This window comes from Poecile atricapillus, chromosome 2 (assembly GCF_030490865.1).
Source record: "Poecile atricapillus isolate bPoeAtr1 chromosome 2, bPoeAtr1.hap1, whole genome shotgun sequence".
Taxonomy (NCBI): domain Eukaryota; kingdom Metazoa; phylum Chordata; class Aves; order Passeriformes; family Paridae; genus Poecile; species Poecile atricapillus.
The window spans coordinates 9,734,609-9,749,167 of NC_081250.1; the positions used below are offsets into that span (position 1 = coordinate 9,734,609).

The 14,559-nt window shown below is 37.0% G+C and overlaps 1 protein-coding gene across 3 annotated transcripts in view; it reads right to left on the minus strand.

Moving 5' to 3' along the window:
- Positions 1–237: 237 nt before the first annotated feature.
- The window catches only part of ESYT2 (extended synaptotagmin 2), an 81,378-nt gene continuing 67,056 nt past the window's right edge, over positions 238–14,559 (minus strand). For 2 of the 3 annotated variants that reach the window (XM_058832045.1, XM_058832043.1), the window contains 9 exons: positions 11,846–11,920; positions 11,117–11,203; positions 10,232–10,381; positions 8,815–9,203; positions 6,566–6,664; positions 5,897–6,028; positions 4,466–4,571; positions 3,497–3,546; positions 238–3,376 (listed from right to left, as the gene is read on the minus strand). In XM_058832045.1, the coding sequence (XP_058688028.1) occupies positions 3,331–3,376; positions 3,497–3,546; positions 4,466–4,571; positions 5,897–6,028; positions 6,566–6,664; positions 8,815–9,203; positions 10,232–10,381; positions 11,117–11,203; positions 11,846–11,920 (1,134 nt within the window). In that variant the 3' untranslated portion in view covers positions 238–3,330. Of the gene's footprint in view, positions 3,377–3,496; positions 3,547–4,465; positions 4,572–5,896; positions 6,029–6,565; positions 6,665–8,814; positions 9,204–10,231; positions 10,382–11,116; positions 11,204–11,845; positions 11,921–13,810; positions 13,874–14,559 lie in introns of all 3 variants that reach the window. The other variant, XM_058832044.1, reaches the window with a different exon arrangement.

Genomic DNA, 14,559 nt, shown 5'->3' on the forward strand with positions numbered 1-14,559 from the left:
ATCTGTTCCAGAGTAACAAGCACAGAAATCCCCATAAAGTATCCTGCACTTCTCACTCCACTTTCTCTCATGTAAGATCTGAAAATCTGCCTACAGACATTATAGCAAGGCTCCCTGGGTTACAAGAGGCTGGATACAGAACTATTTTAAAATTTTACTTCATTGTATTATCAATTAGAACAGAGATATGTAAGAGAGGAGAAGGGGTGTGTGTGTAGAGGGAAGCAACACGCTGACTTCCATATGAACCATTTATTGAATAAATACATGCATCATAATGTAGAATTACATGAGCAAAAAAGGCAATCTGTACAAAATTGATTACCCTTTGTTCTCATTTTAACTCTCACCATTTGCTGCAGCTCTGATAAAGGATTCAAGACAGAAAATTAAAACTCTTTTAGTCCACCTCCAAGTGATATGCATGCTGATTTGAGTTTGAGTTATACCACTGCTATAATTAAGAAAGCTGGTTTTCTTGTCAGTGAAGCAGAGTAATTCTAAAAACAGTTTCAATAGTACAGAACATGTGTTGGTACATACAGGTAACAAAGCTTATTTTTAACCATTTCTTAAACATCTTCGTATGTTCATATTTTAAGGCACAGAATAAACAAGAACTACATGAAAAGCTGTCAGTTGATATTGAATAAATGACTTGATAATGAGGTGCAATTTTTGCCCGAAGGCAAAATTGTCCTTCCTACTTCCATATAAATGGAACAACTGGAATTTGGTAATAGAAAAGTTGCATCCACTATCCAAAGAATCGATCTCATCTAGGCACTCACAGTCTGATCCAAATTCACTCAGGAGAATGTTTCTGAAGATCTGGCATCCAGAACTGTTTATAGACTATGGGAATTTTAGTTGCTGAATTGCAATGACAGTTCTCTTTATTTCAGATTCCTAAATGGAAAATGGGATCTCTACGAACCAATCCCTAATTTTAGGTAGTGAGCTAACCTGCCCTATATTCTTTATTCAGTTACTCACTTTGTGCTATCCTTTCACATTTGCCTGAACACGGCATTATTTTCCCCCTTGAAACTTTAAAAGACTTTTTTGTTCAAGTGAAGTTTTCTGTCCCCAGACTTCACTTAAGACTTGAAACACTGAATCAGTTGAACACCCTATTTGTTTGCTGCAGATCAAACTGTGCAGTCACTGGCCGTGATGTAGAGCAAAAATCCTTCCACCTCAGACTGAACCAAGGCAAAAGATAATTATGTTGAACGGCTACTCTTAGACCTCATTTATTCAGATTAGCATTTGGTTTCTGCATTTTCATTGCATTAAGAACAATTCTCTGTCTTTCCATTCTTAGCATCTTAATGGAGAATTAGCAAAGAAAGTATGTATTTCATAATATATTTTATATGGATAGATGAGTGAATATACAGCTACTCATACATTCCAACATACAGTGAAGCCTTCAAATGGAAATGTTTTCTTACAAAGAATCTCTATTGCCCAGCCCAGTACCAGCAGTTACAGTACAATTTACAATGCACAATTGTTTGATTAAATTGTCTTGTATAAAACGTGGCAATGAGAAGGCCATCACTGTATAGAGGTGTATGGTGCAGGTCACACGTATCCATAACAGATGGTCACGCTAAATTGAATTGAGACAAACTTAAATTTTTAGACTTGAAAAAGACAAAAAGCTACATCTATGGTAGGCACTTTGGTACATCTAGTAATGTAGACAAATTCTACACCTAGAGTTAAGGTTCTGTCAGTAGTCTTACAATAAAGCTAATTTCAGGAGCTTATCATTCTGCTTTAGAATTCTTTCTTGGCTGAGACATCATTCTAGAATCTTATCTAAATAATATACTTTGTCTAATTGCATACTTCTCCAAGGATGAGGACACTGGCTCTGCAAAAGCTAAGCTGTTTGGATTCTTAATGCACAATTTTCTAACAGTCTGAAAAAAACTGACCAGAAAAAGAAAAATCAATTCTGAATATAAAAAAAAATTCCCATAATTCATAAAATTAGAGTTAGGAGCTCAGCTGTTGGGGCTGATACTCTCCCTTCAGATCCTGCCTGCTTGGATCAGTTTGTGCTAATGGTGTCCCTGCTGCCTCCTCCCCAGCCCACAGCAATGCTTCAGGACAAGGACAGCATTGCTCAGAAACCTGCGTGGACCGCTGAAGTACATTTTGTTAATGCACCAAACATACTAAGTAGCAATGAAGCAACTGTCACAGACAGTCAATTTCATTTCAGTTTCCCACTTTTTTACCTACTGGTGTTCATTTGAGGATTACAGAAGGTATCGCATAACATACTATTTTAGCACAGTACTGTATAATAAAAATAACATATTTCTTGTACATATGCCTACTATATGAACTTAACTCGCAAGCTGATTTGTCTACTTATAAATCAGTGAAATATCATGGTAAGGACAGTTTAAAGTGGTTAGACATCTTCTGTATAATACAGAAAAATCCATGTCCTCTTACCTTCAAAAGGTCACATGTCTAGTACTCCAGAGTACAGGAATAAATAACAAAATCCAACTGAACCTGTATAATAAAACTGTACTGTTTGTAATGTTTACTCCATTAAATGAAAACTCAGATGTAGAAACTGTGATTTGTGGACCTCATCCTCTATTTATACAATATTTATATAACTCTCATTTTTATTTATAATATTCTATAGCATGATTTCCCAATAATACATTTATATATAAATATTAAAATGTCAATGTTTTATACATTTTAAGCTAGCCCCATTGGGCCAGAAACACAATAAAGTAAAAATGTTTTTCTGCAGTTTCTTTTTATAGAGTATCACAAAATGATTAAGACCATTGTGCTGCAAAGACAAAAGAGATTGATCTGAAGAAATTAACATGCATTTAGAAGAAAATATCTGTATCCTTTATCTAATTTTGTTCTGAATTCAAACCAGCATGAAAGAATTATAAAAAAATAGTATATATTTACACGGTACAGTATACCTTGGTGAGATATAAAACAAGGCAGGAAAACAGCAGAACATGTTCTTTCCACTTTCTAATAGGTACAGCTCTCATAAAGATCAATTTAAACACAAAAGGTTACTTTACTGTACTATTGCACATTACAGTAATACACAGAACTGTTTAGCAAAATAAAATACAAAGTTTAACAATGAGGAAGGCTATGACCACATAAAATGACTAAGTGTTATAAAATTATTGGGGATGTGTCTAAGAACTACATCAGTAAAGCTATAAAAATAATATTGGTACATCTTTGAAAACAATGCGTTAAAAATATATAAAGGTTGGCAAAATTATGTGTGAGGAATTCCTGGTGTCCATGGGCCTAACTTGCACCATGTGGCCTTGTACCATCTTCTGTCAAATCATACCTGAAAAAGAAAAATCCGAAGGATTGGTTTTTAACATTTAGGATGTGTTATTAAAACTATTTTAACACAGTAGTTGTTAGTATGGAGTATTATTGTTAATAAAGGAAATGTTATACTTACCACTGGGTCCAGCCTTTAGCAAGTTCTTCAGATGCCAGAGGTATTAGTAACTGTGGAAAGTTAAATTATCAATCAATGCACTGTGTGTGCCTTTCATTCTAGTTCTATTAAAGATCAAATCTGATAATCCTGTAGTGTAAGCAATCCTTACAATGTAAGCAATGCCATTGGTAAATGATGTATTTTACATCCTTGTCATCACAGCTCTCTGCTATCTGCCTAAAGTTTCAAGTTGCTGTTTTTGACCTTAAAATCCAGTGGTACAGTCCCAAAACAAGTCACAGCATGGCAGGGGCAATCAGCAGATGCATTCCTACTAAACAGCCTTCTGTATGAACAGGAAAATTGAGGACACTGTTCACCATGAACTGACCATGATTCTGTATCTCTCATCCTCTTCACAGAGCTCAAATATGGCAATCTGAAAGGGTGCAGAAAGTTACTATTCCTTTTCCATGCTCCAAATCATGTGTGTAGCAAATCAGATGACTTTATGTGTGCCCATAGAACACTGAAGTTACAAACAGCACAGCTGGTGTTGGCACTGGGAATGTCTCCAGTAGCAGCTCTTTTTCATAGATTTTACAAACTGGGAATTTAACTATTTGTGTGGTTCCCTAAGTACTTCTTTGTCTTCCCAGTTTTGTCTGAACATTTTCTGAAATATTGCCTGGTTTCTACTGGTTCTTTCCTTTCTCTGACAGCATCATTAGTAAGTCTGACAAGCACATTCCTTCTGTTACTGTGAACTTGCCACTCTCTAGAAGAGATTACTGCCTCATCTTTCTAAGTCTGGCTCTGCAGTTTTTCCCTTCGCTTACTGAAGCCTGACATCTAAAGCACCTATAATTTTTGAAAGCTTCATACCTGAATCAAGTGCTTCAATCAACACTAACTCCTATGTCAAGAGGATTGTTGTTTTATATAATAACAAGCTGTATTAACAGAATTTGCTTATTGTCAACTTACTTTGCCAAGCAGCCCTTTATCTTTGGACAAGAATCCACCACTGTTCTTCACTGCTACATCTAGTGTTCTTCTCTGTACTTCAGGCAGGGAAACACTGAAATCAAACCTGACAGACAAAGAGATGCTTTAGAGGGAATTCTGTACCAGAGGCACAAGATCAGTTCCTATAGCTAAACAGCCACTCAAACCAAAACAAAACCATCTCCCTCCCTAAATTAAAAACTGAAGTCTGAGACAAATCCCAATGCTTTGCCTAAGATTTTTCTTGAAAACTGTGATCAATTTCAACATCAAACATTTACGACTTCTGTTACCTTTGGCATCTAGAGGCCACTGGTAAAACAAAACAAACACATGAACAAGACAAAAGGAGGCAAAGGTCAAGCACTGACTAGAGAAAGGAGAATGTGGAATCCTACTGTACCAACAGCTCAGTATTAGTATTTTTCAAAAGGGAAAGACTGACCAGTCTTACCAATCACTGGTACTTGATAACCAGAGCTCCTTTTCTTTCCTGCCTGGCTAAAGAAAACTATCAAAGATAGCTCTTTGCTAGAGCTGAAACTTAGACAAAGTCAGGACAAGGTTATACCACAACCTACATCTATTTCTCACTACTGTTCTTAAACAGCTTTATTGCTTTGCAATATGTTTTCCTTGGAAAGGCATGGTGAAATAAATATATAATCTGGAATGAACAGGAGCAAGCTGCACTACCAAGAAAATCTGCTGGAGCCTTTAACTAATGATTTACAGATTTGCCTTGGACAGAAGGGACTGAAGTGGTGTTTTCCCTGACTTCATTTGCTGTCTGTAGAGAAAGGTGACTAAAAGTTGATGGGTGGGAAAGTAAGGGGCAGAACATGTGAGGGAAACTATTATCAAAGAGATGAGTGCAAGGATAAGGATTTTTATGCACTATAATACTGCACAAGCTGGTACAACTTCCAACATATGGGCCAGGATATCATCTACAAAGAAATTTCCTGACTCCCTGGATGCTGAGTGCCATTGAGTGCCTGAGCAATATGACCATGCAGAGGCACTGGCTGGCAGCATAAGCCAGGCATTCAGCCAGCCAAACTTTCTGGCAGGAAGGGAGATGAGCAGCACTGGCCAGCTAAAGGCACTTGTGTTCTCACCACCTGCCAGGAGACTGAATCCTGCAGCTGAGCTACCGGCACAAGGGACATGGAACTGGTGTAGGAAGGCAGGAAAGACAGAAGTGGCTGCTAACAGCAAAAAGGGCTGTAGTGATAACAGGGAATAGAAGGATGGAAGAGCTGTTACAGCAGAAGAGAGAGGTATGATCAAGAATAATGGTGACAACCAGGAACTACAACAGCTCACCCTTCAGTAAGCACAGAAATCTTGATTTAACAGCTTTGTAATTACATAATAAAAAACTAGTACACATAGTTTAGAACCTACATTTGATCAAACACTGGGTTCAATGTCTTCTTTGATACATGTGTTTTTCTTCTTCCCGATCGTCTCTTATCAGGCAATAAATACATTCGCACATAGGGATCAGACCCTTCTTCAGAAAATGCTATTAGATTTCTGTGAAAGTGAAAAACAAGGAAAAGCACTTAGAAAATCGAGGAGACCTTGCTGAATGTAAGTGTCTTCACTACCATCACTTAATTTAGTACATGAAGTAGTTCCCCTGCACAAAATATGATGTGGAATGATTTGTACAGGATCAGATGACCAGTAAGCAGAGAGCAGAGGTAGGAATGCAATGTTTCCTAAATTCCAATTTGAAGTTTAAATATGGCTTTTTAGAAATTGTGTGTTTTGGTCATTCTGTAAAAAAATCAGCCTCTTAGAAACAGCTTTCAGATACTGCTGATAAAAATCTAAAAGTTGTTTTCATTTGAAATCTGACAGAGGCATAATAGACAAATATAAAATCACAGCAGAATCTTCCAGAAAGTTTTTACTGATTCTGAATACAGCTCTGTGTATTTTTGTATTTATGCATACGTTGTTTTAAAAATAACAAAGATTAACGAATCCACTTAAGAGTTAAGTCAGGATACGACAAACTTTATAAAGAAATATGCCCAGATATGAAATTGTGTATTGTATGCTCACCTGCAGGAATGCACCACCACAATCAGTTTGTTTCTTTGTGAACTGTGACGAATTGTTAGCTGAATCTGTCCTAATGGAGACTGCCCCAGAGTTGTTCCACTGCAGGAAAAAGCAGAACATTATTTAGTTTAGTTTTTAAAATGCACATTTGAAGTAATATTTAACTGAGCCATTTTCCCAGAAATCATGTATTATCCATTTAAATTCTCTAGACCAATGTGAAAGAAGAAAGTATATGTAAGCATGTGAGCATATTCTCGTCAGCTTCTCGTACTTCAGTTCCTTGGCCAACAACTCTGCTCTCCAAAACAGGCCAGGTATTCTTGTCAGTTTAGAGGTCAGCTGCTCCTTAGTACTTCAAAAACCATTATGAGTAATGAACTTGCTTGCCCTAACATAAACATCAAAGCAGCATCTAGGAAATTGGAAATAATCGTGCTAACTGCAATGAAAATCTCAGCCATGGGCCACTCTTACCTAAGGCCAAAAGCCAATTAGAAGACCAGCTCCTCATTTTCTAAATTCTCTTATCATAGAAATACAGATATTCTTGGGATTAAAATAGTGATAATTTAAATCCACTTGCTGTTGTAAAAGCTCAAATCACAGTATAAACACAACCATTTTACTTTTCTATAGCTTATGTCACCATGAAGGTAAGATTAGAATAAATTTACACTTACAGGTCATGTTTAAATAAAAAGCAAGCACCATGCTTAAGAATTTGTGTTTTGCAGAATGGCCAACATGTGCAGTTCCCTCATCTCCATGAAATGCTCATTTTAGTCTGAAATGACTACAAGTATTTTCCATATCACACAGAACAGTATGTGCCATATTTGCCATTTCTCAGCCACCTGAAGGATATCTTATCTTCAAGGGAGAAGAGTGCCTGTTTTGTGAATATCTACTACAAAGTGATTGCTCCATTAAAATTCCCAAGTCATTCACTTGAAAAAAATAGAATGAAGACTTAATTTCAGTATTTTCTTAGTTAAGATATTAAAAAAAAAAAAAATCAGAGCACCTAAAAACATGTGATCTGCAATAAAGGACCTCACTACCTGTAGCTTTACCTCTTACCAAATAACAAAGTATGACATTTGTATATTACATGAGGAGTAGTATTTCAATCCTTATCACAATTAAACTCTAATTCAGTTTGGGACCAGGAGAGAGACTGACAAAGTCAAGAACAGTTAGCATGTGAGTATGAAGATAAAGGGGGGTCTGGAGAACATAAGCAAGTGGTGTATTTGTACAAATTGAAAAGAGCCAACAGCAAACTCAATTTCAGCCCTTCCACTACTTAAAACAGATATTTTAGAGAAGACCAAGTCAGACTCCTCCCAGCTGTACACAGTAAAATAACAAGAGGCTAGAGTGAAGCTGCAGCAAGATAAATTTCAATAGAAATAAGAAGGAACATTTTTTAACAGTGGAGTGGTTAAGCACTGGAGTTGCTGAACAGGTTTATGGCATCTCTATCCTTGGAGATGAGCAAAATTTGTTTGGACAAGGCCCAAGAAACGTGATCTAACACTGAAGAGGGATTTGCTCTGTGCAGAGGGATGACCAACCAGAGATTCTGTCCATACTCTTGTGACTCAGTTGATTCTATGAACTCTGACAGAGAAAAAGATTAATTGGTTCAGTCCCTTGAAAATAAAAAAATAAAATCTATTTAGATTTACAGAGAAGCTTCTGTAAAGCTCATGAAGAGGGAATGAGTAGTTTCCAGTCTCCTATTCAGAGCAGGATGGCTGCTCAGCTGTCTGTACTTGGTAAGTATAGCTGCCCACTGAGACAAGTTAAAAAAATTCAAGAATTTAAGAAAGCATGGCTGCAGCAATCTTCAGTGACTGCATAGTAACTGACTACCCATTTTACATCCCTTATAGTCAAACATCCCTCTGAGTTATTTAAAAAGACCAACTATTTTCAGCTTAATTTGCTTAATTAATGCTAATAATTCAGGATTCAGTGGTGAAACAAGCATGAACTGTTTCACTGCCATGAAACTACAAAGTGCAGCTATGAAACAAAGTGGGACTTTATCTTCCAGACAATCACAATGGTAAAGAACTTCTAATTGCAGCTTCTGTCTGAGATACCAGGAAGAAGCAGAAAATCCCAATGACTGAACAGTAAAAAACATTTCTGAAATGTGAACTAAGCATTCCTGCTTTGGTGACATCCTTTGTAAATCAGGTGAGATGTGCTGCAAAAGCAAGCAGAGAAGGCCGTACTTCTCAAGCTGCCGGAGCCTCTGGCGCAGCTCCTGCGTGGCAATGGGCAGGGAGATGTCCGAGGCGATGCTGGGCGTGGGCTCCTTCACCGAGAGGTGGCTGGGGGAGTAGGAGAAGTTGGAGGCGTGAAGACTGGAGGAGCTGCGGCTGAGATCTGTTGGCCACTGCGGGCTGGCATTGGGAGGCTGACTTTTATCAGATGTATCAGTCTTTTTATCACTGTCAGTCACTGGGGATGCTGGAACAGGCTTGTTTGGATCAGATGTTGGCGAGACAGGAACCTGAGGCTTAAAAGATGATTTTCTTGCATCTTTGGAAAATGACGGCCTTTTTACTTGGGCTGAGTGTTGATGATCTGGAGATCTTGCCTGCTTTTCAAGGGAAAGGACCTAAATACAAGAAAATACACATAATATTACTATTTTGCAGTATAAGAAACAGGAACCAGTTTGCTTCTACAAGAGTACTGGTTGGTCACAAGTTGTAAATTTAAGACATGAAAGCAGAACCAAAAACATTCACTCTTACTAACTACAATATGAAATGCTTTGCATGACAAAACACCTCCTTCAAGGCAACCACCACGTTCTTCATGGCAACTGCAGTAACTATAAAACAATGTGAAATTCTCCATTCATTAAGAATTATTCTCCTCAATAATAATTCCCTTCCCATATTCTAAGCACTTCTGGTGTAAGTGCTATGTACTTTGCAGCTTTAGCCATCTGGAAAGATAGTCTGTAATTTTTTCTTCTACATTACAATTTTTTTCTCATTAATTGCCCTTACTTTCTCTTTTATAGGTTGCTTTCGTTCATTAATGACACGTAAGCAACAAAGTGCTTTAGAAAGAAAAAAATACAGAAGTTTGACAGTGTTTGAAAATATAAATGGTACCTTATTAAACCAAGCAATTTAGATGGGGAAAAAAGACAAACCAACTTTCAGGTATGCAAGTTTTGTTTTCAAATCTCCAATATGCTTGAAAGCTGATTTGAATTTTCCAGTACTATGCAGGTCCTTCCTTTCCTTATACACTTTATTTTTTACAACCACCAAAACCTCAGTTCCATTTCTAGATAGAGGCTATTTCACTGATCTGTAGCCCACTGGGTTCAAAAAGAGATTTGAAGGACTTCCGATTCCAAACATGATTTCCAAACCTAAAATCACAGGGGACCTTGGTTTTAATTAATGCAGGTGACTACTGTTTCATTTTGAGCACTGTACAATTTTCAAATGGAATGTATTTAAATTAGAAGCTATCTCTGTGTACTGATGGCTCTGCACAACCAAGGACACTTGGCAGGTGACATCAAAGGAAATGTGCTGTCTTCTTCAAAAGCTGGCAGACCAGGAGTCACCACAGCCCTAAATGTGCTTTCAGGTATTTACAATGGGAAAGGTTTCAGAGTACCCTGAGTGCAATCTTCATGTTTATAGTGCTGTTGGGACCAGAGTTGCTCAGCTGGAACCGCTGATGCATAGTTAAATCTTCACTCTCTAGCAACTGGCTTAGAGGCAGCTTGAGGTTTCCCAAGGAACACTGGTGCTGTTCATCCCTCACCTGAAGAAACACAGAAATTAAGTTGCTTTGTATCATATGCTTTGTAAGAATTCAAAGAAGGAAGTTACAATTTTATTTAAAAACAAAAAATACAAACAATATTGAAAGTAGTTTGTTCTTAAACCAAGTTTCCCTGATTTTAAGATTACATTGAAGGAGGTAAAAACAAATATACTCAATGCCTCGTTTCTTCAACCTTACCTACTACAGCAAAAGACAGGAAAGTAACCATGACATCTACATCACGAGACCCTTGATCAAAATAATTACATGGTTTTCAAACTGTCTGTGTGAAAATGAATCCCCACAGCTATCAGAGGAAGAGTGACTAAGACAGTCCTCATTTACACTTCAGTCTCTTAGATCTGTGTAAAGGACATGTCAACGGTGTAAAGGGATACAGTATTTGGACAGAATGAATACTTCCTTGGTATGGGAGACAAAAAATTCCTAATTCAAAACTGGTAATACCAAATTACCTTTTGGATTTTTTTTTTAAACTAGAAAAGACAACCATTAACTGTGTTATTCATATGAGATTCTGGTAGTCTTTCTTCCTTTTAGTAGTAAATGGAAATAAACATTTCATTGCCTGGTCTAAAAAAGTAGTTTAAATATCATTTTAATGGTGTTCACATTATATTCAGTCTCATTTCATAAATGGCTTTAATGTGTGAATGTTACTACTGCAACATCTTAGAAAAGAAAGGCATGTAAAGAGAGTGGGACACATACCTCAACTTCAAGATCTTGTCTTTTGGGATTGTGTACAAAGAAGGTAAAGTTTTCCTCCCATACTGGTTCATTGGTCTTGTATCTAATCTGAAGAAAAAAGGAAGTACACGAATTATAAAACAGTTTGTCTAATAGAGGTGGTGTCGAGATGAGCACTTTTTTCATTCTGGCGTTTTATTTGGTGTGTGCTGAGGAGGGCAGCAAGGCTCAGGAAGGGTCTAGAAAACAAGTCTGATGAGGAACAGCTGAGGAAGCTGGGATTGTTTAGTCTCAAGAGGGGACCTTCCTGCTCTCTACAACTCTCTGACAGGAAGCTGCCTGACAGGAGGCTGCAGCCAGGTGGGGCTTGGCCTCTTCCCCCAGGCAACAAGTGACAGGACAAGAGGACACAGTCTTAAACTGTGCCAGGGCAAGTTTCGGCCAAACATTAGAAAAAAACTCTTCACAGAAACAGTGACTGGGCACTGGAATGGGCTGCCCAGGGAGATGATGGAGTCACCATTCCTGGAGGTGTTTAAGGAAAGACTGGATGTGGCACTTGGTGCCATGATTCAGTTGATAAGGTGGTTTTACATCATAGGTTATAATCCTTAGCTGCTTGTTGCCAATTTCAGTTCTGGTGGCAACCTACTGTTGTGTATATGCTCCATGGTTTGGTAGCCAAATGCCAAGGTCACAGACCTACCAAATATGTGAAAACAGCACCAAGTCTAAAGAGCTGGAACTTACCTTACTTTCTTGCGCCTTGTGTCCAACTGACAGCAAAACAAGTGGGTTGGGATTGCTGTTTATTTTCTTTCCTGACTGGTAAAGAAAAAGTGAAAACTTTGCCTTCAGAATAAAGCAAAACCTCTCCCCTCTGAAACTTAATGTTTGCATCTTAAAAATAGAAATCATATGCATTCTACTACATGCTTCTCTATTATTCTCAGTATTTTATTCAGCTGGCTGGAATGGCAGACTGGCGAGTAGCTGGTGAACACGTCAACACGAAAGCATCCAACTACCTGAATATGCTGAAGCAAAATGCTACTAATAAGCAGGACTTTTAGACTCATTTCCATTTTCTTTAAATGAAACTGGTAAGATGCAAATTCTTATCTTTTAATGAGCATTACAATCCCCAAAGCTAATGAAGCATAGTTAAAACTGCAAAATGAGTATTGCATGCAGATGGGAGATATGAAGAAAGCACAGACTCAGTGCTGTAGAACTATTAAATTGGATGTGGTATCCAACACTGATGTTCCCTACTTTTCAGTCTGGGGAGAAAGAATGCACTATAATGTATGTGAGGGATATTTCTATAGTTTACCAAATACTCTTTATTAGAGAATCAACCATCTGCCATATCTGAGCCTTGCTCACCAGCTGTATAGCATTACATCAAACTGTGAAAACAAACATCAGTTTAGAAACAAATTATATATGCAAAGGAACATTCCAACGATATGTCTTTCATGAATTTCAATTTAATCTAACAAAAACTCAATTCAGAAAGAAAATTTAGACATGAAAGTTAATCATCTCAAGCAGGTGTTAATGCAGTTTAAAAAGCCTAGAAAATATAGGATACATGGTTACTTTGAGTTCTACCCTGTAGAAAAATCAGGTATATCAACAGAAAGTTAGTTAAAATTTTCTTAATGCATGTAAGGTCACAATTTCATCCAAGTGATTCAAATATTTTATATTTTTAAATTATGAAAGTGCATAATTTAGATATATTTTTTTGATCTGAATTTACATTCTGGACATCATACTTCCACTAATAATTCTCAACTGTAATGTGATATGTTGCTTAGAACCATACTTTTCTTCAGAAATAAAGCTGTTAAGAAAGCACTCCTTTCTTGGATGAATGCTGCCTTTTGTTTTAATGATTTCTATGATTTAGCACTCAAATAAAACCCAATACAAAGGTTCACAGAACAGAAAGAAAGCCACATTACACTGCTACTGATGGCGTTTTAAAATGGTAGGTGGCATTATCTGCATTTTTTCTTAGTCCACAAAATGGTGCCTGAAACTTTCTTCATAAAATGATGAAACTACAGGAGTTGACAAAAAGACCCTGTCACTTATGATGATATGTAAATAGGAATAATTTTAATTCAAATTAAGCAGATAGCAATGTGCACACACATATAATGCACCTCTAACAGCAGGTACTGACAGACTCGTTGACGGCCTATTGAAGTCTGTCTCTTGTTTAAGCTCCTCCAGCTCAGCACGTGGCTTAGCCCTTTCCAAGTTTGTCTACCAAGAAGCTGGCCTAAATTTCTCTAGCAGTCATATAAAAGATGTAAAACCTTCTAAAAACATCTACCACGAACAAGATTATTCCAAACCAATCATTCAGAGTTGAGTGATAAGGTATCAGTATGTAAAAGATGTCTTAGCTTTCATGTCAGCTTCATTCTTTAGTTACTACTACAAATTAGATCTCAGCACTCTTCCCCACTTAAGCAGCCTGTACTCCACTAATCTGACCTAGAGTTCAAATTACCACAGATCACAGTATTTTAACAACATCTTGACACCGGCTTCTTGAAATCAAATTCAAGTAAAACAGAATTACACTATGTATCTGGCCATAGAAATCCCATCCAGTGTTGGAAGTTGAGTGTTGCAGGCATTCGTGCATTTCCAATTACTTTTGTGACCTTAAATGGACAACTATATTAATGTTACCTTTAGGGCTTTCTGAACAGCAGCCTTCTTCAAGCCATCAGGGTTAAATTCTAATGGATTATTCTTTTAAGTCAGGAGAGAATGAACATAGGAAGGGTTAATAAGACATGCAATGAAGCAATTTCACTAGGTTAATTAATTATGAAACTACAACATAGGACAAAGCGGGGGGCAAGGGGAGAGGAACAACCAAAAAAAACCCAAAACAAAACAAACAAAAAAAACCAAACAAAAAACCCAACAACAAAAAACCCAACATCTTTGAAACAAAACAATGAAGGACGGCCACAACAACAAAAAAGTCTGACAAAACTTTTTTTTCCTCTTCTCCTATGGATATTTTTATTCTGCTTTAAAACTAATATGCCAAATTTAAGTCTGATTGCATTTCTCTGATCATGTTTTTTTTTAACCTAATAAAGATAATTTATTAAAATTTTTTATTTAATGCCTGATGCCCTATGAACTGCCTTCTGAATGAACCTTTTTAGAATTTGGTTGAGCATATTTTCACAACGCAGGAGCTTCTCTGATGGTAAGTCAAGTAATTATCCAAAGGACTCCTTTTATGGGAGAAATTGCAACATCTAATTGATAGGGACTTATATCATTATAAAAGTCAAAGTTCTTTAAGCCTCTTCAGAAAAATGATGCAAACACTGCATGCTAACTAGAATGAAGGTCAGCTACTTTACTCACTTGCATAAAGACACTCAAATACACTAAAAATAGGAATTTAAAGTTGTTTA